This window comes from Acipenser ruthenus, chromosome 6 (assembly GCF_902713425.1).
Source record: "Acipenser ruthenus chromosome 6, fAciRut3.2 maternal haplotype, whole genome shotgun sequence".
In the NCBI taxonomy this organism is placed as follows: Eukaryota; Metazoa; Chordata; class Actinopteri; order Acipenseriformes; family Acipenseridae; genus Acipenser; species Acipenser ruthenus.
This window is the reverse complement of record NC_081194.1, coordinates 28001498-28024913: the sequence shown is the minus strand read 5'-3', so window position 1 is coordinate 28024913 and position 23416 is coordinate 28001498. Positions and strand designations below refer to the sequence as shown.

General features: G+C 36.5%; 1 protein-coding gene across 2 annotated transcripts in view; it reads right to left on the bottom strand.

Moving 5' to 3' along the window:
• Window positions 1-23416, bottom strand: part of LOC117411139 (serine/threonine-protein phosphatase 2A 56 kDa regulatory subunit alpha isoform-like) — a 96323-nt gene that overhangs the window by 13087 nt on the left and 59820 nt on the right. For both annotated transcript variants that reach the window (XM_059025310.1, XM_059025311.1), the window contains 2 exons: window positions 8253-8354; window positions 7673-7765 (listed from right to left, as the gene is read on the bottom strand). In XM_059025310.1, coding sequence (XP_058881293.1) covers window positions 7673-7765; window positions 8253-8354 — 195 coding nt within the window. The remainder of the gene's footprint in view (window positions 1-7672; window positions 7766-8252; window positions 8355-23416) is intronic.

The window sequence follows — 23416 nt, the reverse complement described above, 5'->3', positions numbered from 1 at the left end:
CTGAGTTACTACTATACATATTGACAAAAAAAAAAGGCAACGCATTTTGTAAAGTAACCGAAAACAATAATTTCATACAGTATATAAAAAGCAAAAGTCCCCAAAAAAAAACAATTCACATAAACTCGAAAACAGCAAAAAAATAAGCACCAAAAAATTTCATAAATAAAAACTGAAAAACAGAAGCCCTAAAAGTAATATATGGAAGTCCATTTCGAAGGAACTGGATAATCCTGGTATGTACGATTTATTGCCATATATGTTGAAATACCGTCAGAGAAGACACTCATAGGGGGTGACATAAGGATACGCACAAAGCGATTTGGTGCAAAACTCCCATAATGCTGCCGTAAATCATGTTTATTAGCCGCAAAGTCTGATTTTACTGGCTGCTAAAAAATGCGGTGTATGTAAAGAATGGTGTTCACCTGGCATTCTGCACCCGCTATCAAATTTGCACTTCACCATCATTAATCCATTAAATGATACTGAAATGCATTCAAATGAAGAAAAGACAATGGAATTGGGAAGGATCTGGCTACTAAGCGGGCGCAAACATTACAATGTGATGTAAAGATTTTGCCTTGCACTTAGGCAATTGCTGACTCTCCAAAAACTTTACACCTCTTCTTACAAGGTGCAAACCATAGTAGAAGCGAGTAACTAAGATGTATAAAACACACCTGTCATTGGCTTCAGGATGGCTGCTGTGGTACACATCCTGATGAGGCGACATTTGGCTCTTGTTGAGGAGAGAAAGGAACACGTTTGGAGGAGAAGGGCAAGACGAAGAATACCCTGCAGATTCAATCCCAGGGTCATTTTGCTTGGGATCCCGGAGGATGCGGTGCTAAAGCCTTATCATCTCACTCCGCAGTGACCTCATAGGTGAATTGAGGGATGAGCTAGACCCCAGCGTCAATCTAGGGACCGGTATCCCCACACATGTGACAGTGCTGTGTTCTCTGCACTACTTAGCCTCTAGTTCCTTTCAGACCACTAATGTCTGCAGGGATAGCCCAATCCACCCTTTCCAGCATGCTAGGCACATTTCTAGATGTCATGCTAAAAAGGGCAAGCCAATACATATAATTTCCTAAGGATACTAGCATAAGTGATGTTGGCTGAGGCTTTTCCAAACAGCTCTGTTTCATGCGGAGTGACAGCTGTAAGGACTCTCAGCTTCTCAGAAAACTTTTCTTTTCCATGCGCCAAGAGGACTTTGCTGCCCTTCCTGACATCTTTTTTTTTTTGGTTTATATTTTCATGCTCCACAAATGTCATACAACGACTACTGCTCTCTGTACTCTTAACTCTGCAAGTGCGGCCGCTAAATAGAGAGAGGCACGCATTGAGACCCTTACTATCATAGTTACGGATCATTGTTTGTGCATGTTGAGTAATTTGCATTGCTCTTAAGTTTACATGCAAAATAATTGCCTGGCCGCAACGCAATTTGAATTTTGCATCCGCAGTTATTTGCACTGCGCCTATACTTGCATCACTCCCACAATTTCCACATCATGTTGACGAACATGTACCAGTCTTGATCATTGTTTTGTCAAGAGCAATTTAATAGTTTTCAAATTTAGTTTTCAAATTTGTCACATCGCATATGTGTCACTTCATGTGTGTATGGCCGCTGCGAAAGTATCTTGTCACCCAATGAAAAATCACATTGCGTCTGGTGTGTAGCGGCCTTAACTGTTGTTGTAGACATACAGGGATTACTTTCTTCAGATAAATGTCCAACTGCACTAGAGCTTCACTAGGATACAGGAACATTCTTTTAAATGAAAATGTGTACTCTGTGTACACATTGCTAAACAGGCTTTACACAGAAAGAGTAAGGCTACTAAGTAAAGGACATTTTTGGTTTTAAGCAAAGTTTCAAAAATAAATAAATAAATAAATAAATAAATAAATAAACAATGCACGTTTGTTATAACTTGCTTCTGTCATGTCACCATCAATATGACCAGGTCATTTTATAAATGTATTTCTCGAGTAATTCTGCATGTCTGACACAGCATAAGTAATTTTATACATGTTTATAAAATTGATTTTATCCTTGTAAGACTGCATCCACAGTCTGTACTTTTGAATACAACTATGCACAGCACTTGCCAATCCTGTAATTTTTTTCTTTCAATTATTACTGTTAAGTCCCAGTAACATTTATAGCTTTGAGTTCTATTCAATGACAAGAAAAAAAAAAGCTATATATATAAGCTTACATTCATACTTTGAAAGTTTCCTTTGCCATATTGTTTTCAAAAAAAGCATTAGATGTTCTCTAACCTTTTAGCTGCATTGCCGTCATCTGGAGCAAACATTAGAGCTCTATTTAAAGCACATGGCAAATCTGCACATATTGGAAAACTGTTATTGTACCTCCCATGAAACCCTGCCAACATTCCAGACTGCGCCGTCTGTTCTAAGCAACAGCTCAATAAACAGAAGTTTAGCTTCAAGCCTGCCAGAGAGTAGGGTGATTCTGAAAATTACATTTTAGCTTTTATGAATGCTTTTATTGTTACTTGTGTTATCAATAAATACTTTGATACAGGATAAGACAACTTTAGATATAAAAAATATATATAAATAAAAAACCTAACATTGTCAATGTAGTGCAAAGAAGCTTAAGCACGTGAAAATAATCAATCATCATATATGAGGCCTAGAGCAGTTAGCTATTAAATGAAGTAGAAACAAAGATTGACCAGCCTTTCAAAATTGATGTCTGTCCAGCCGAAGGAAGTACCTGCAACTGGGAACTCAAGGACAACTCTGTCAACCTTTAAGGTTGAAATGTATTTGAAATGTATTTGCTTACGATTGTAAGTCGTCCTGGATAAGGGCGTCTGCTAAGAAATAAATAATAATAATACTGCTGAAGTCTGTTTGGGTTGAGGTAACTGGTACTGTGTATGAAGCAACATCTCTGAATTGAGCTTTCTACTTCTCATAACACTGAATGCAGGTTGTCAGCAAACTGCACCTAGCAGAATAGTGCACAGGAAGTTAGTAAACTTCACTTAGTAAAAAGTGGCCCTATAGTATCCCAAGGTATTGTATCTTGTATAAGCGGCACTGTTAGAACAGTGATGGTAACTGGGTTTAAAAAACATTTTCTTAGTTACCATGACTTGACATCTCTAGGTATTATTATACAACTATTAAAAAAAAAAACAGCATGGAATTATGGTTCAGAAACTAGCCATACAAAGAAGGGTTGACAGGTAGAACGATCCCATGTTCTACAGACCTCGATTAGTATAGCCTTTGGGAATTCAAGTTTATAAGAATGACAATAAAACTACAGGATAGATACAGTGCTTCTACCCATATACCAAGTAAATGAACAATTTCATTTAGGTATCTTCTGTATACAGGTTTACTGTAAAAGTGATAAGAGCTGGTCTTGTCTTGTTGTGATCTACTGTGGAGTCATTTGAAGATGATAGACGCCTCTACTCTGATTTGTCAGTATTCTGGTGTCACTATCTGCTGTGTCTGAAGAATAGTAACTGTTTCTATTCTTTGTAGTCGGTCATGTACAGGTACACATTGTAACAGACTGTTTTTATATTTATGCCACTGTTACTGTCCGCTATCACCTGCCATTACATTGGCCGCGTGTTATGGCCTTTACTATAACTCTGCACACGGTTGTGTCTGGAAATAAAAGGCTTTTTGTTATGTAGACAATTAATATCTTAAAATATCATTACCTGTATTTGGCTTACTTTAATCCAATTGGGCACAGCAACAGAGCATCCCTCATGGTGCTGCACAGTCCTAAACAAAACACTGTTGGCTGTAACTATAGTGTAAAAACTTTTCTTTTTGATCACCAAGCCCCAATTGATTGGTTATTCTTCTAGGTGATAGTTAGCTTTCAAGCTAAACTCTGATACAGGATTCATCTAACTGAATCACTTCTACTTTTAACAACTTAGTACAATTTCCTGCAGGTGTGAAAATAATATCTTTCCTGCAAATGTTAACAAGGCCGTGACATCCTCTGAATCTTAAAGTTAATGACATTGGTTCTCATGTATACAGAGTTACTAATTTTTTTGTACATGTATTTCTCTGTTGTATTTTCTTCATTAAGCATTAGAGTATTTTGAAGTATCTATTTTACATAGAAAGACATGAGATATTATACAGCATTTCATTTTTAAGTGTAAGCCGCTTCATTTAAAAAAAACTCTCTCGGGTATAAATAGTGAAGGCTAGAAATACTGAAAAGAGATGGCAGGGCTGCAATTCAGATTTTAAGATGCTGTTTCCAAAGGGCATGCTGAGTCTTCTTTGTCAGAATGTCACTAACCCCGCTGTTAATGGCAGCTACACAGTAAGCAGTCAAATGATGCTTTTAATGTTTCTTGCAGATAACATACCATGCAAGAAAAATGAATTTCCTATGTTGCAGAAAGAATACAAAATGTAACAAAATCACTATTTTCAGAAGAAAAAAATGCCCAGCATAAGGCATGTATTTGCATCACATGTAAGTGTGGGATTGTACAAATTTCCAGATGGACTGTTTAAGTGACAACGAGTCTGTGAGATACATACATCCCCCGGCATGCTGTAAATAAAAAAAACAACATTGCTATCCGTACCATGACGTACAGACAGATGGAGAGACGCATCCAAAAGTCCCCACATTCTCATACTATTATTATTTTTTTTAATATTGGTTGCTCTCCATCTTTTAGCTGTGAAATGTCTTTAACACTAGAACCGCCATGCAGGTCAGTTTGACCCATTTTGCATTTAAAATGTTAATTACTCTTCCGTTGTAAATCGTATGTGTATGTCCGTTCTTTACTTTTCCTAAATATATGAATTAAATATCCTGACGACGTTTGATAGCCAGAATCAAAAAATGATAAACAGTTCTACCTAGAACCGCCACGTGGGTCGATGTGACCCATGCATTACAATACACGTCTTTTTTTAATATAACGTAAGATATTCTATAGTTTTTGTAAATGCAGCAAACAAGACACACCCCTACTCCTAGCACACGTTTTTTTTGTTTGTTTTTCAAGCCTTTGTTTGTAGACTGACTACGAGATTGCTATGAATCATTGTGGATTTATCAAGCTGCCAACTCAGTGAAAGCCTAGTTTCTTCTTTTTTCAATGTACCTGGGAGACAACAATAGTTTGTTTTGTTTCACAAATGCAACTGGGAATATATCAGAAGGAAATATTTAAACTTGAAAGTAGTAATTTTGATTGGAATACGGCAAGCTGCAAACTGAAATGACAGGTAGGATAACAACTTATGTGTCTAATATGAAATGTATTTTATATATTATTTTTAGAAAAAAACATTTCAGTTTTACAGGTTTGTATGTACCAGTTTACACAATAGTGTTCAATTGAACTGTGTCTGTGTTTACAACACAGCTCCTGGATGCAGGCACAGTAAGCTGGCAGACGTGTATGCTCCTCTATAGAGTACAAGGCAGCCATCATACCGGAAGTAGTGTTATTTTCTTTTTATGTAGTATTAGAAACAATGATTTCGGTTTTATAGTTTTGTGTGTACATATACCCGTTTACACCTGTACACAGGTATATTTGCATACCTGTTTCTTTTGAAATTTGTATTTTATTATTTTTATTATTTTTTCACTGTTTGTAGTCGCGCTGTATATGCACTCATTTTAAAAGTAAAGCCTTTTATGTTTAATTTTCCATTTAAATACGGTGTTTCTGCGATGCAAATATTAGCTATGATGTTCATGAATAAAACTTTTCAGTTGTATCCGATAGTATGTCTTTCATTTTCATAACGAAGCAGTTAAAAAATGTATGGGTCACAGTGACCCACGTGGCGGTTCTAGGTAGTTCGAAAATCTGACGGTTCTAATGTTAAGCAAAGAGGAACCAATTCATTTGGATGTGTGGTACAGACAGTCAATGGGGTGTGGCTGCCAGATTTAACAGAGAACCTCCTAATCATATAAAATATTATATTGTCAATGATGCTTGACTTAAAGAGCAAGTAGCAGGGTTCCTAAAACTATAGCGTTATATATTTCTTTTCATTGTTAACATCCTGACAACTTTTTACACTTATGACTTTAAAGTCTATTTCTAAACTTTTTTCAAAATGTCTGCCCTAGTGCACTGGGGTTTGAGATCTGTCCTCTAAATCACTGCAGGAAGAGCGATTAAAAAACCCCCAAAACATAACAAGTGTTCTGGTTTTTCTGTTCCATACCACATCACAGATCATTACTGCCGTGTTACCCGTTTGACAATGTGGGCAATAATCCTTACACTATCAGTGCACTAGAGCGGCCATTTTAAAAAGAGCTTTGAAACAGACTTTAAAAGTTATAAAAAGTTGTCAGCATGTTAACAATGAAAAGAAACATTACAAGTACGCTACTTAAACAGTCGTAGCAACACGTGGGGACTGCAAGGTTATATTTTTCAGAACCCCAATGCTTACTCTTTAAGGGACACCCTGTATGCTAAATTGTAAGAGACAGAGACAGATAACATTACTGTCAATAATGTTCAATAAAAGCTCATCCTAATTGCATAAGCTGTTCTCTAGCCCAGCGGTGGATGATTTTGCGTTGTAGGTATTTCCGTATTTAAGTTACTGTTAGGTCCTAAAATGTATTCACGAAAAGAAAATTATAAAGTTTTCATAATTAAAAATATCCAGTAGCCTACATATGTTAATACTTATTGTGTTGTTTGTTCAGTAACTTGTCCACAGTGTATTCATAAAGTTTATTCAAAATCTCCTGTGCCTTTGTTATCATTAGCAGCAGTGTGGAGCAGTGGTTAGGGCTCTGGACCCGGAGGGTCGTGGGTTCAATCCCAGGTGGGGGACACTGCTGCAGTACCCTTGAGCAAGGTACTTTACCTAGATTGCTCCAGTAAAAACCCAACTGTATAAATGGGTAATTGTATGTAAAAAAATAATGTGATATCTGTATGATGTATAATGTGATATCTTGTAACAATTGTAAGTCGCCCTGGATAAGAGCGTCTGCTAAGAAATAAACAATAATAAAAATAATTATGATAGATGCTGAAATTAAGTTGCTAAGGTAAATCAGACTGCATCCAGTTGTTTGATTTCTACAACTTTAAACCGGAGACTAGTTGCTATTGCTGTTATGGTTACTGTATTGCTGCTGAGTAACAGCAAACACTATTCTTTTTTCTTTTTTTAACTTTAATTTGTTTATTTGCAAAACTAAATTTAAATAGATAGACTGAATGTACAGAGATTAAAGAAAAATCTTTTACTGCAGTATCAAATCAGTTGAAGTCGGTATTATTCTCATCATTTAGTTGGACAGATCTTCGTCACCAAACTGACAAATATGTGGAACCCAAAATCCAGAAATGGTTTTCCAGTGCAGATAATAAAAAAAAACCAAGGGGACAGTTACATGGAATCAACTATGACAAATAATAAGACAGCATGAAAAGCAAATCATTTTTTCTTCAGTATCACAATTATCCACCTTACCACAACAAAACCCTTCTTTATATTGTCAGAAAGATATTTTAGATATCTTGAAAACAAACATTATGCGCAAAGCACAAATATCTTGGAAGACAAATAGTGTCTCAGGTATTAAGTTTCTGATGTTAATGAATGATGGAAAAACACTTACCTGCAGCACAAACTTTTGGTCAATGTATCGCTTTGCAATGCTAGGCTGGAAATCAGGATTTTCCAAGAACCTTAGAAAAAACTCGTACACCAGCTGAAAAACAAGCATATACTGAACTTGTATGGCTATTCAGAGAACAGAAAGAGAGTTTTTATTTTATATTTATTTAATTTCTTTGAGGACCAAACTTTTGTACAATGAAGACAATTCTGTGGCTTGAAGTGTAAACTAGAATCTTCTACTAGAAAATAAAAGGTCAACTTTGCATCCTTAAATTAGAGCTAATAATACATCCACAACTCTATATCAAGTACAGATGTATGAGATAAAATACTAAATGCATAATGACCGGGATGGGTCTTTTGTTACTCATTTAACCCCAACTGGGCCCCTTGCTTAAATAAATATCTCTGTATCCCTGAATAGATATTATACTCTCTTCCAAAACATGCAAAAGCTTTTATTGTCGCACTGTTCTGAACTGGGCTTGCATATCACACATACGAAGAAACCTGGGATATCCTACTTTGTACTTTCTAAAAGCCAAACAAATTAATTAAATGAACCCCAGAAACCTCACCTGTATATGAGGCCACGAGGCCTCAAGAGTGGGTTCATCCTCTTCAGGGTCAAAATCTGGGTTGTCACTGGGAGGAAGTGTTCGGAAAATATTGGTGCTAATCTGCAAGAAAAGGAAAGGTCTTTCAGGATGTGGTTATATAATTGTAAAGCTGGTAGACTATTTGGGTTTGGTGTCAATTGCTGTCACCATTAGGTACCTCTTTCAATTATTAATGTATGGACTTTTATAATGGTTCTACTCTCTACCGCAAGTTAGCCCTTAATTATTTTCCAGTGTTGCAATTTCACAACACAGCTGAAATCCATGGCTTTCAGCTATTGTGGAGCATCTCAAGTAAAATAGCTTAGCTGTCAATAAGCAATTTTCTTTCGAATAATGGAACACAATTATGACTGCTTGTGAAGTGGGGTTGTTGTACAGTACAGCACAAAATGTTCTGCAGCTACTGTGGAAAAAGAAAAAAATGCACAGTACTGTGTATTCCTCTATTTGGTTACATGACATAACAACGAGTCCAAAACCGCGCTGACATAACCGCACCGAACTACAATTCCCAGAAGACGCTGCGAAGTTCACAAAAGCGGCACTTACCAGGAACTCGGACACATGACACAGTCAGAGCGGGGTTCACCACAGATTGATTGATTGATTGATTGATTGATTGATTTCTCTTTGTTTCTTTCTCTTTCTTTCCTTTCTTTCCTTTCTTTCTTTCTTTCTTTCTTATTACTCCTCCACAGGCTATCCAGGATTGGGGACCGATACAAGGACATGCAGTGTTTGGATATTTTTTTTTTTAAATATATATTTTGTACAGATTTGTTTTTTAAATAAAGAGATTAACTTTATATTGCTGTCCTTGCTTCTCTGCCCTGTCGTATCCGCACTGAACCTACTGCTTTCTTTCTAGCATGATGCTTTTATCCAGAGCGAGTTCACTTTTGTTGTTTGAAATTAAAATGTTGTAGTCAGATAATTCGCCTTTATATACTTGCTTGGCACGTAATTTATTATTATTATTATTATTATTATTATTAGTAGTAGTAGTAGTAGTCGTAGTAGTTGTAGTAGTATTCTAGTACTACTGCTAATCAGGGTCTGTAAACTATTTCCAATAAAAGGGTGTATTAAAAGACCCTTACAAATACGAGAGGTATTTACATCCACTAATATTTTTGAATTGTCAAAGGCGCAAGCTTGATCCAATTCTTCCAGTGACAGTGTGAGACTTGCAGCTCTTCCCCATTCCCCTGTATCTGTTCCGAACAGAAGCTTTTATTATGATTATTATTATTAATATTATTATTAATATTATTATTATTATTATTATTATTATTATTATTATTATTATTATTATTATTATTAAATTGTTCATTCATATGTTTATTTGAGTCTTCCACCCTCAAGGTCTTAGTGTATATTGCAGTTGGCATTAAATGGTGATTTCTTGTTTCTTTGAAAATGTATTTTTTCAGGGCTATAAGAGCACAACACAAACAAAGCCGTACGTAACTGTAACAAGCTGAACTGACAGCTTTTTCTTTTGGAACTTTTTTTTTATATTAGAAAACAGAATAGGGAGATTTTAGGAATGTACCATCTACATATATTTGGAATGTACTATATACATGTATTCAACATTAATTTGAGGGTGTTACACATCCATAAATTAGGGTTTGTAAACTTTGGACCACCACTGTATACGCACACACACACAGTATAAATCTATTCTGTAGCAGCTTACAGGATTACATTTTTAGGTGCCCTGCCAAACGAGCAAACAAATGTTTATACATATTGTGGAGGCGGCGGACAAAAGAAACACACCAAAGGCAGTTAAAATAGCAGCAACAACCACCACTGTTTATTTCTTCCTTGAGAAATGGATGCTCTTAGAAATGGGATGGGGGTCTGCTAGCAAATAAAGAGAAAACACACACATCCAAAGTCTTTCAAGGTGCAGGGTAGAAAGATTTTAAAGTTAAACAAACATAGTAGCCGCACACTTATATATTATGCTCCAAAGTGTTTATATTTTTTATTATACCCAAGATCAACGTTTCGATCTGCAAAAGATCTTCATCAAACCTGGTATGCAACTGCTTTGCAATTGTGCAATACGAGTCTCACTGACACTGCCAAGTCATATTAAAACCTGCATACTGAGGGTGGCGGGGGGAGTTCCTGGTAAGTGACGTGTTTGTGAACGTCGCAGAGTCTTCTGAGAATTGAATTGTAGTTCGGCGCGGTGATGTCGTAGTGCTGTTATGGGCAGTCACTAATGGTCGGCGCGGTAACGTCTCTCGCGGTGATGTCTGCACGGTCTTGGATACGCGGTGATGCCGTGATACGCCTTTATTCTAGTGGTCCTGTCAGTCATCACAACTCAGTTCAAAAGTAATAGTTATTGAAAATGGTGAATATCCGCACAGCTTGACCGCTTGACATTGAAAATACTGTCAAATCACTTTGTTCTCCCAAAACATTGCTGCTATTGGTCAGAACAAGACAAGGTTTTCTTAGTAACCAAATAAAGAGAGGCAGAATAACTGATGGCGAGCCAATACATGACCATTTTTTTTTAAATACAAAAGAAAAAAAAAACATTTAATGGATTTGAGTCTCAGAATACCAGGGAATGCAAGATAACCGTCTCACCACCAGTGTTACCAGATCAATGTCTAGGCTTATATTGCGGTTTTATTTGTAATGTCTATTTATTAATGAACTTTGCAACCATCTGTATATGCATGCTTACATTAGCTTACGGTACCTACTCATACCAGCTAATGTAAACTTCACTTGAAAGTTAAACAACTTTATTTGCTATTCAGGAGAGGGGGTGAATTGCAAAAAAATGCAAAATATATTTACCCTTTCAACTGACGGTAGACAAAGCTAAAATATACTCTGTAAAGCTGTAAACATTTTAAACAAACTCAAGGGTCCATAGTGTGCCTACTGTACACAAATAATTGTTCACACACACACAGTGTTGACACAATCTCATTTTCATCATATCTATATTTAGAACGATGCTCTGGGCTGACTTAATAGTATCACTTTCCATCCTGTGAATTGCTTTTTTATTGGTTTTGAGACATACATGAAACTGAGTACTGTACTGAACATAGTGGCTGTGCTAAGGCAATAGTGTGAGAAAGCCATGGAAAACTAGTTATGGCCAAAAGTTTTGCATCATCCTATAGAATTAACAAATTTTGCTTCCTAAAGTCAAACGAAACCTGCTGAATAAATGTTAAATAAAAGTTCAAAATTATGTTCATATAGTTTATTTATTTTATTTTAATTAATGTCGCAATTCTAAACTTCTAGGTGATGCAACTTTTGGCCACAGCTGTACAGTAAGAATCAGTATTGGAGTATTTGAATACATTTTATAATATAAAAAGTAAAATAGATTAACACAAACTTGTGTAAATATATGGATCAATAAGTGCTGTATCCTTAAAATGATTATTTTGTTTGCATGTATATCTATCAGTGCATGCACAGTACATGTTACTGTACCTCAATTTAGCTTGTTCTGTAAGCAACTAGTCATAGAATTCAAGTTTCATGCATTAGTATCAAATCCCTCTGAGTGGTTAGCATATGTCAGTATCGTTTTGATTTTAAAGCAGGTACAGCTAGGTACATGCAGTGGTTTTGGTCTTGTACTATGACCTTGTGACTTTCAAATGTAGGCCAATTATCCGGAATGCTTAACCCTTATAAGTCAGGTTATTGTAGCATAATGTCAGGAACTTCAACACTTGTTTTTCTCAGTTTGAAGAAAGTGAGAATCATAAAGCACAGATTTCTAACTACAATTTTTCTGCAACCTTTTAAACTATATAAATAGATTATGGGATGTGCATATTTAAATAGACATACATGCTATATTATTATCACTACAGAGTACAAATTTACCAGAGTAGATTCTGATTCACTGTATAATTTCTAGAAATGGAATTACCAGAATGGTCTGACTCATGCATTAGCATTAATAGCGGTGGCCGGGATACATCTGAATTACAGTATGGCTCTGCTATCCTTATAGCAGTTTTAAAGAAATACCAATTTGTAAAATAAATAAATAAAAAAAGAGAAAGTTAGGTTGTTTTTTTCCCTTTTTTATTTTGTATTTTAGTAATTTTCTTTATTTATCTTTTTAGTAATTTAAGGCATTGTATCCCCTATGAGCAGCACACTATAATAATTTAAATGAAATCACATCTTTTCTTTTTTTCCCCAGTAGGCCAAAAGCCTGACTTTGGCATTTTTGCACAGTCAAATTAAAATAAATAAATACATTTGGAAACAACTGCTGTAATAATGTGATGAATCAATATCTCCCATAGAGGTCCAGATTCAACAATGTTTTAAAACAGGTCTTGGGTGATGACCAAGTCACAATGCAGGTTACAGTAGGGGCTGAGCAGAGAGGACAATTTATGATCTCCAGAATTAAGTATGAAGGTATAAATGCTTTATATTGTACAGCATACATTAAAATGCTTATTAATAAATATCTGGTTCTATGGACTGTAAGTCGCCCTGGATAAGGGCGTCTGCTAAGAAATAAATAATAATAATAATAATAATAATAATAATAATAATAATAATAATAACAACAACAACAACAATAGACTACAGTTCAAAGCAGCTCGTTAATGATAATTTTCCTCCAGTTAAATCATTGCTTAAGCTAGGTATTGTTATAAAATGTGCTGTCCACCCACATTTCACTATTGAAATTCAATATAAAAGACACCGCTTTGAGGCAGGTCATCGCTACCACAATATTAACAATTTATTTTTAGAAAAAATTACGTGCCTAAGCTGGGAGGAAATGTTTCCTTTTGCACAACGTCTCTCTATGGAGGATAACAAAGAAAAGGGATCCAACTCAGGTATTTATCAATTGAAAATAATAGGTTATTATGAGAAACCTGCTTTAAATATCATGTATTTAAAAACAATACTGAAAGGTAATAAAGACTGTTGGTTCATATACACTGAATTAATGACTATGAATGGGCGAGGAAATACAATGACACATTTCTCAAAGTATTTTTTTATTTACAGTAAATAAATTGGATCGGATATTTAATATCAGCAAAGCTGGGAAAGGCAATGTTGCCTCCTACAGTAGAGGCTGCAGGAGGGAAAGGACAGAGAAACACAGGTGGGAGACTTTGTTATTCATCCTGTCGTGCGGCAGATCACAAGAGCCCTCATGTTTCTTGTCCCTAGGACGAACATCCTACGCTATAACGATCAGTACTGAAGCCCAGAAACGTGTAAAATACATAAAACAAGGCTTTGGAAAAGTACAGTGGTTTATCTACCTACACCCACAAGAAAGAAACAACGAAAGCCACCCATAAAACACAAGCTCTGTGTCTCCTAACATCATAGATGCTAAAATCTATCATTGTATTGCACAATCACTGCAAAAAGATAACGAAGTGCTGTCATTTGTGATCATAATGCCATTTTGACCAAAATCATTTTATTGCATAGAGATTCATGTTAAAACAACAATATCTGAAAACAGAACTTGTTTGTCAAATCAATACAAGAAATATGAATCCAAGTTTGGGCTGTCTAGGTCCAACTTAAACCTCTGGTATGTATTGGGAGGGTACACAAAAGACATCACATGACCATAACAAGCTATCTGTATGAGTCCTTGGTGGCACCCCTAAACCACCTGGTGCATTGCAACTCTTGTTCTATTTCCATTGTGCCCAACATACCAAATTTCACCATCCTGCCATAGATACTCTGGATACCAGAGCTCCACCTGCATAGTTTATTAATGTTCATCACTATTCGCATTTGATGTCTTTCTGTAACATAAATGAATATACTGTATTAAAAAATCTACTGTGTAACACACTCAGAGCTATGGAAATCATCTTCTCTTATTCCTGAGCAAAGTTCAGTCCCAGCTGCATGATGGGGCTTCATGTTGTCGTAGCAATAGGTTTCTCCAGGTGCAATTCACTGTACAATTTGTTGGCCAAGAATTTCTGTAACCTCAGAAGCACTTAAGGGTCACCTAAAACACTCAAGGCAAAGGACTGAAGAACACAAAATGTATCTCAAAGGGGAGGGGATCCAAATGTAAATCCTTTTGTGTTTCATGCTCTTCTTTGGTTTACCACTGTCCAAGGCTCAGGCTTTTGTTCCAACCAGGCCAAAAACATTCATCTTCAAATCTTCCCTGGTTGACTACATTTGTTACAGCACACAAGGACCAGTTGTTCTGTTCTACCACATACTAAATGCTCCATGTTCAACAGGTTACAAATAATATGTATATACATTGCCTATACACAATTGCTCAGATTAAAACAAATGAGAGAAATTGTCTTAAAGCCCCATTTCTTTAGTATGCTGTATTTTTCAAGACCAGCAAAGACCTCAAACCGCTCTGTGTCCCCTACCTAATACAGTACTATGCAGGACACTGCTTCATAACCATTCCCCGGAGGTCCCTGATTTATAATACTGCCCATCAATCAGAATCCAAAACACATTATGGTACTGACACGGTTCCTTTTGTTACACCACAAATATCGTAATTATAGTATCCACGACGGTTACTGCTATGTTCGTGTTCCTGTGAAAAGAAGTGAAAGAAAAGGCCATTTTCACTTGAAAACCTTTTTATTTAACATCCTGTACAAAACAAGTCACAAGTACTGCTCCAGTTTCTCACTGAGCCTCACACTTGAACACTCCAACCACTTCTATCTTATTGTCAATCACCATCATCAATGCCGTTTTGCCTTTGCATTTTTCTATTGCTAACATGCTCCAAAACCAAGCCCAGCCTTAGCAAAGTGTCTGAAGAAGATCTTTTCCCACCCATCAAAAAAAGATCAAATCTACATAAGAGTCAACATGTGGTACTCCATTCTCTCTCATTCATTTTTCCACTGCAAAGAGCTGCACATAGGTAAAGATACACAGGTTTAGCAGCATAACGTGTATTAAGGCTAGTATCTTCCCTGTCAGTGAAGCACCATTTTTATTTATATTTAAAACAGACTTAATAATAATTGTATTCTAATGTTGCCTAATAAAAGCTACAATGAGTATCATATTCATACAGTAGCTCTACTAAATGTAATTAGTAAGTCAGTTTATTTGAATTTAGTGTTCACTGATTACACTATTTTGATAACGGTTTTGAAGGAAATTGAAGGAAATTGTTAGCGACACAAAACACAAGTTCAATGTATCAATTAGCAGAAACGAGGAACTGCAGCGGGATAGCCTACAGTCGGCAAATGGCAGCCCGTGGGCCAAATCCACAGCCTCCTTGGCAGGGCTTTATCAAGGGCAGAACTTCATTGTAATATTGCTGCAAGGAGGCTGTCATGGCGGAGTCCCCATGTTATCTTCTTATATAGTAGCAGGTGGGGCAAAGACAATGAACTGTATACTGTACACATAATGTTTCCTGTGTTGTCCGCTGATGTGAGTGGGTGTGTGTGATGGAAGTCTGTTTCACCAGCTAATCTCTCTCCCTAGCAGCCTACCTGAATGTCAGTTTTGCATGTGTGTGTGTGTGTGTGTGTGTGTATGAATGCGAGTGGATATCGATGGGCCAATGGGTGATGAGAGGGCGGAGTCATGCTGCGTGCCAATTGAGGGAACCTAGTAGAGCAGGGAATATGAGTGAGAGAGACTGCCAGAACCCCAACACATAGCCAGTCGCTACAATATATTTCTTGCAACTAAGCAGAAAATTAAGTGTTTTGCAATATTGACTCCAAAGTGCTTGCTGATTGTGGGATAAACAATATATTTGTATATCAGGTCTTGCATACGACGACATATTGTATTACATTTATGGTACTGAAACCCTCATACACAGGAACGAAGAATAACTTTTTTTTTTTTTTAGCATACATTTGTGTTTTAAATGCTTCACTGTGTTATAACAAATTCATTGAGAACAACTGCACTTTCCTTTTGCGATCAGCTTTAAAACATCAGGCGTGAGTGTGACGGACTTGACAGCAAGAACAAAAATGTACGCACCCCTCGTTATTTTGTTGAAATACCAAATCGCACAATAAATCACTCAAAAGCACTTGACAAATGTGGGGGCACCAGCTGAACAGCTGACATTTTGAGTCACATTTCACTTTCAACATATCGGAATGTTAAAATAAACTAATTTGTCTCTTAATAGATGCATCACAGATGCTATATTATTTTTACTGATATGTATTTGGAGTTTACAAGGACACACGATCACAATTGCTACTTTATTCCTTTTTTGATTTGTTTTCAACCGGCCGCAGCTTTTTTAAAATTTTTTATTGATGAGCCGGTTTGCCGGTGAAACAATTTAACGTGACGTTTTTTTCCCATCATGTAACAAATATCGATACATTGGGTCGTATATGCAGGTAAAGATTATTGATGCAGCATTGCTGCTGGGAATGCAGTTAAAGCCGATATGGTCCAGGGTGCATGGCGCATCTTAATGTACGTAAAATACAGCAGCAGCCATACGTAGGTTATTTAAATGTGCCGTGCACCCTGGACTAAGGAGTGCGCAATGCCCGCAGATCGTTTGACCCACCATGAAATTTAATTGCCGACCCCTGGCCTACTTATTCTCTGAAGTTCTGCTTAAACAAGTTATTTATAGTTTTCAAAACATTTTGTACAAACTCTAGATGTGTAATCATGTGTAACAACATCGAACTACTACTTAATAATATCACATGAACTGTAGACATAAAACCAATTGGTGAAAACCTTCTTGGTGTTAAAATACTTTTTTTTTTAAATGGTTTTGCTATATGTATCTAGGCCCAATGACAAAAATAAATTGCTCTTAAATAATAGCCTGCATAAGAAAATATTCAACTAAACAGCTAATTTTGTATTTTATTATTTATCTAATCACAAGTAAACTGCAGCATCACATTGTTTTAAGAATATATCTCAACAGAATAACACATACTATGGCAGTATAGCATATTGAAGAACTTTAGGATTGTCTTAAAAAAGTTAAGATTGCTATGCCTTTTTGGTTGGTTAAACATAAAATAACCAAAGTTTAAAGCATTCCATGAAAGGATGTGTGATTTGTGTTTGCGAATTACAATAATTGACAGTATTTCTACATTTTTCTTAAGACTTTTTTGATAGTTATCATACCATGGAATTATTATATAAGCCCAACCCCCATAGAGCCTGCCTTAAACTGAAATTTAAGCAATTGTATACAGTACTTAGAACTCAAATATTTTTTTAATTATTTATCTCAACAATTAATATATTGTCACAATCTTTCTTTCTGGATTCTTCATGATCAATGCTTGTATATCATTAACAAAAAGGAAATGGTTCAAATAAATCTCAATTTTATCTTGGAAACTGGCTAGTGGTAAAGGTTCTTATATGCAGCCTCTTAGATGACTAATCTACGGAGTCTTTCCACACAATTTTGACCCAGAACACAGAGTGGTTAGCACTAAAGACTCCCAAGAATGAACCAAAATCCCAGCTCAGCCACTGACTCACTATGTGCCCTTGGATGAGTCAAGCTGCTCGTGTCTTAGTTCCATCCAGATGTACTGTAGAACGAGAGAGAGACAGGAATCTACTTGCATTTAATCTCAACAGAGTAAGCCTGGGGCTTTGTGTATTTTTTGTACTAGACCCAGTTCCTTTATTTTAGGTAATTTCACACAGTCCATTGAAATGGCTGATCATCGTGTGATGTAATGTACTTAGGCAAAAGAGTTTATCGAAAAATGTAATTTTCTAAATCAGGGACTTTGCCCGAATAAAAGAGAATATAGGTTAATTAAACTGTCAGTGTGTTCAAAGGTCTTTAGGAATACCTGCATAACATAAATCAAGCATTATAAATACAGGAGCTGCTTCCTCATTTATTCCACCAAATAGTACACTGGAAACAAAACTGAAAGCTGGTAGACCTCGAAAAGCAGCAGTTTCTGGGATCAGTGAACCAATGTATTCTTGACGTAATGGAAGTGCAGCTATAGCAGCTTTGGGAAAGGTATACTCCTCTTCTAGGTTGGCTTAATCTTGTCTAGTCTCATTAGGACCCATCAACTTGAGACAGATATGGGATGAAAGGAATAACAGTAATTTAGCTGACTGTGTACAGCAAAGCCTTTCATCTGCAGCTGTGTGTGAAGCATCATAAAAGGTGAGAGAGAGAGAGAAAAAGAGAGAGAGAAAGGAAGGAGAGACACACACACATCTTTATTCTAAAAGGACTGTCTCCAGCTAAACTGATCAAACTAGACTTTAGCACCAAATACATGGAACAATCCTAGCATGTAATTTATTAGAAGGACATATGTAGCCTATTGGCTACTTGCACAAGGAAAGTCTTGGCTGTCTTAAAGGTGAAACAATGCGATTAAGTAATTACTGCTTCAATGTTTCCAGTGATACTGTACCAAAGCCTTAATATTAGGTCAATTTCACAAGGCATCTAAAGATTTGTTCTGTAAATGTGGTACCTTACTAGACCAGAAAATAAATGAAAATGTTGCTTTTCTTCTCCCCTGAAAAACACAAAGAAAATATGTCTGTTGCCATACTGTAACTACATGTTAAAGTAATCTGTTTGTTTCCTAAATGACTGAGGGTTTGTTTGTTGATATTGTTTATAACTGGTAACTGTAGTTCAAAATCGTTTGTTCGTTTTTGAAGTTTATTGGTTATAACAAGACATTTTTTTTTAATTAAGTAAAAACATCCCTCTAAAGAAACCAATAAAAAAATAAAAACAAAGCAACTGTACAAACTGCAATATGCTTTAGGTCTGTAACAAGCACCTATTTCAAATACCTTTGAAGCAAGTACTGTACTGTGTCATGGAAGCATTATTATCTGTTTTATGTAGAATGCACCCTACTACAGTAACTCAGGGGTTATAATAATATTGTTGTTAAACTGAAAACAGCAGAGAGGGTTAGAACCGTTAAAAGGTGACCATAAAGTATGTAGGAGGCTGTGTGGTCCAGTGGTTAAAGAAAAGGGCTTGTAACCTGGAGGTCCCCGGTTCAAATCCCACCTCAGCTACTGACTCATTGTGTGACCCTGAGCAAGTCACTTAACCTCCTTGTGCTCCGTCTTTCGGGTGAGACGTAATTGTAAGTGACTCTGCAGCTGATGCATAGTTCACACACCCTAGTCTCTGTAAGTCGCCTTGGATAAAGGCGTCTGCTAAATAAACAAATAATAATAATAATGTTACATTTAGTTTTTGAAACAGGTTATCTTATAAAATCACATTCAATGTAATAAGAATTGTAAATAATGCAATTCAGACAATTTGGCTGATTTTAAGCTTGTCCAAGTCTAAATTTGCTTAGACTTGGCTCCCAGTCTGGTGTACATAAATATAATCATCATGTTGCATAATTGTTTGAGGTTAGACTGGTCTAAACTAGATTTAAAACAACATCATATAGACTCAGACAAACTGAGAAATTGGTTCATTAAAAAAAAAAAAAAAGCACAGCATTATTCAACTTTATTAAACCTATTCCGGTTACTGCAGCGCCAGTTTTATGCAGTTTTCCAAAATACATAATTAAATCAGCAAAACACACAGTCTTTACACTATGTGTACTTGCTGTAAGGAAGAATATGCAATTTTCAGACATGCAATTAAATGGACCATAATCCACTTTAACATGTTCATATCATTTAATTGGTCTTCCAATAGTTTATCTTCAGCATTCCAAACAAACCCTCCATTAAGGTAATTCATTTTAATTATGGTACACATTTGAGAACAGCACCTGCTTTGGGAGATTCTCTTACACACAGGAATTTATGACAGATAATTGAAGTTCCTTAATGCAGTGGTGTTGTATATTGGACTCCCATCAGGGAATGCCTTTCACTTTTTCAAATTAACCACCACAGCAAAAAGGTTTTCTTTTGTGAATTGGTTGGACCATTAGATGAATCACAGCTGTTTTTAGAGCCACATACACCCCAAACCAAATAATTAAAGCATATTTTACCCCACATTGCCAGTCTGAGAACACTGTAATTAGTCCCTCCAGGATTCTGCGATCACGGAATTTGCGCTCTCTCGCAAAATTTTCAATTTTTTGCAAAGAAACGAAAACTCAAACATTTGCTCCCTACTATCACTGTATGTGTCACTAGAGTGCATATACACTATTTGTATAGTGAGAAGAGTGGCGGGGTTTCAGTGCGAGCTTTAGTTAGACATAATTAAACAAGGCATATATTTTAAGATATACTATACCGGTTTAACATGTTCCACTTACACTCGAGGCAAAACGATGCTACGCATCATTGATCTGCGCTAGGCAACACAAGAGATAAATACAGTATAAGGCACAGTTTGATTGTGAAACTTAGTGGGATGACATGGGAATTTTTTTTCTGACAATGGAAGTCAGACAAGAACTGAGTTTTCCTTGCTGGGGTAAACAGACCAGCCAAGAAGATAAAACACAGAGACAAGTACCATGAAAAATATACAGGATTGTGTATACAAATTAGTTAAATGTATTTATATTTCATATACAGTACGTAGTTCAAATCTAATTTTAAATCTTAAAAAACACCATTTCCTGTTTCCCAAATTATAAAAAAAATAATACATGCATGCCCAGTAGCATGAATGATAAGACAGTGCTGTAATTAACAGATTTGTTCTGTACAGTAAGTTTATGAAATATTTAGGAGATAATGCAGTCTTGGGGTGGCAGCAGATGTGGAAACTCATAAGTGCTCTCTCACAGGAATGCTTAAATTACAGTATCTGTCCTCTGTGAGTTCATTAACAACAAACTCGTCTGTGTGAGGCATGGTCTGGTTTTAAAACTCCCAGAATTAAAACAGATGAACCAATAGCATTAGCACTGAGGTACAGTTACACACAGGACTGTTTAAGTCAAGTAAAACACCATAATGTATGCTAGCTAGCCTTTACCATTGTAGACTGCATTGGTGCTTCCAAAACACCAACATACCATTACTTGGCACTGCAGCCAAAATATTTAAACCTGGTGATATCTGTTACACTCCTGTGGTGAAACTGACATTGACACTGTGTCTATCTCCACAAGAAAGACTGAGGATATGTATCCATCCAATTCCTAAGCTAGTTTCTCTCCACTGTCTGCATGTGCCTTTTCTGTACTGGCTTTGCTTTCAGCTCACCCCCTACTGCACAATAACGCAGTGCGTGACTGTTGCTACGGAATCCTAGATGTTTTGTATTTACCCACCCATTCTGCAAAGAGACAGACTGTAGTTAGTCTTATAAAAAATAAAGAAAAGAAAACATTTTAACTGTGAATAAAAGTAAACATTTGAAATGTGCAGTAAATTGCTCAATCGCGGTATAAAACGATTACTCATTGTGTATAGAGTATTATCACACCCACGATCCAGTCTTAAACAACCCCCTCAATGCTGTTAAACTACATGGTTTTGTTCTATTGTGCAATGCTACTACTGGTCAGTAGATGAAATCTATGAACAGGTTTTGAAAAAAATAACACATTGTTTTTGTTTTGCTATATATATATATATATATATATATATATATATATATATATATATATATATATATATATATATAATGTAAGATAGCGGGTTGTGAGAGACAGCAGGGAGGGGGTTAAAACCTCCCTGCGAGAAATGCACCTTTTTGTTTAATCTGTGTTTCATTTAGTTTGCTAATTGTTTTATTATTTAATTATCATCCGCACCTGGGCGTTATTGGAAAATAGGCCCAGGTGCGGGGTTTAAAAGGAGAGCAGGCAGTCTGTTCGGGGCTGCAGAGTGGAAGGAGGCAGAGAGGTGCGCTGTCTCCAGGTAGCCAAAGAAAGAGAGCGAAAAAGTAAGTGCGGTTTCAAACCGGTGTGTTTTGAGAAGGGCGGGTAAACAGCATAGCTGTCCCGCGTTAGTCAGGGTGTTACAGAAAGTTGAGTTAGTGCTCCAAGAGGAGCTAGGTGTTTGTTTTGCTTTTGTATTTTGTTTGTGTTATTTTTGTGTTTATTAAAAAAAAAATAGCGCAAACGCGCTTGAAAGAATCCACTTCTGTGTGCTGGGTCAAGTTCTTAAAGGGGCAACGAACCCGAGCGAGGGTAATCGTTTTACATATGGTGGCAGCGGTGGGATCCTAACGACCGAAAACACACTTCAGTCGGACCCACGAGAAACGTAACAAGATGGAGAACACCGACGCACTACTTCGTGCGCTGTTACATGCAACAGCCGTACAATACGACACAAACAAAATACAAAAGCAAAACAAACACCTAGCTCCTCTTGGAGCACTAACTCAACTTTCTGTAACACCCTGACTAACGCGGGACAGCTATGCTGTTTACCCGCCCTTCTCAAAACACACCGGTTTGAAACCGCACTTACTTTTTCGCTCTCTTTCTTTGGCTACCTGGAGACAGCGCACCTCTCTGCCTCCTTCCACTCTGCAGCCCCGAACAGACTGCCTGCTCTCCTTTTAAACCCCGCACCTGGGCCTATTTTCCAATAACGCCCAGGTGCGGATGATAATTAAATAATAAAACAATTAGCAAACTAAATGAAACACAGATTAAACAAAAAGGTGCATTTCTCGCAGGGAGGTTTTAACCCCCTCCCTGCTGTCTCTCACAACCCGCTATCTTACAATATATATATATATATTCTATAAATTCTGCTGCTATTGTATATATTAGCTGCTGGACTTTCTGGTAAACTAACAAAACAAATTAGCCTTATGCTGGGTTTGTTTGTATCCGAATATCTCATAGGGAGCTCAAAGCAACCCAGGAACACATGTGAGTGAGTGCAGAAAATATAAACCGTGTTCACAGCGCTGTATTGGTGCATAACCGTAGAACTGTATAAAAACAATATAGGCTATGTAATAACTGCAGACAGATGGACACACTGATGACGTTTCTCACATTTTTATACGGCAGCTCCACAAATCGGGAGAAATATATTTTTCCCTTCATAATAAATTATAAAGTGCAGCACCAACCACATTGAATACAAAAGCTTTTTTTTTTTTTTTTTTGTAAATGCAATTCTCAAGTCTGCAAAATATAAAAGTGCCTAATTTTGGTTTGAAACTGAAA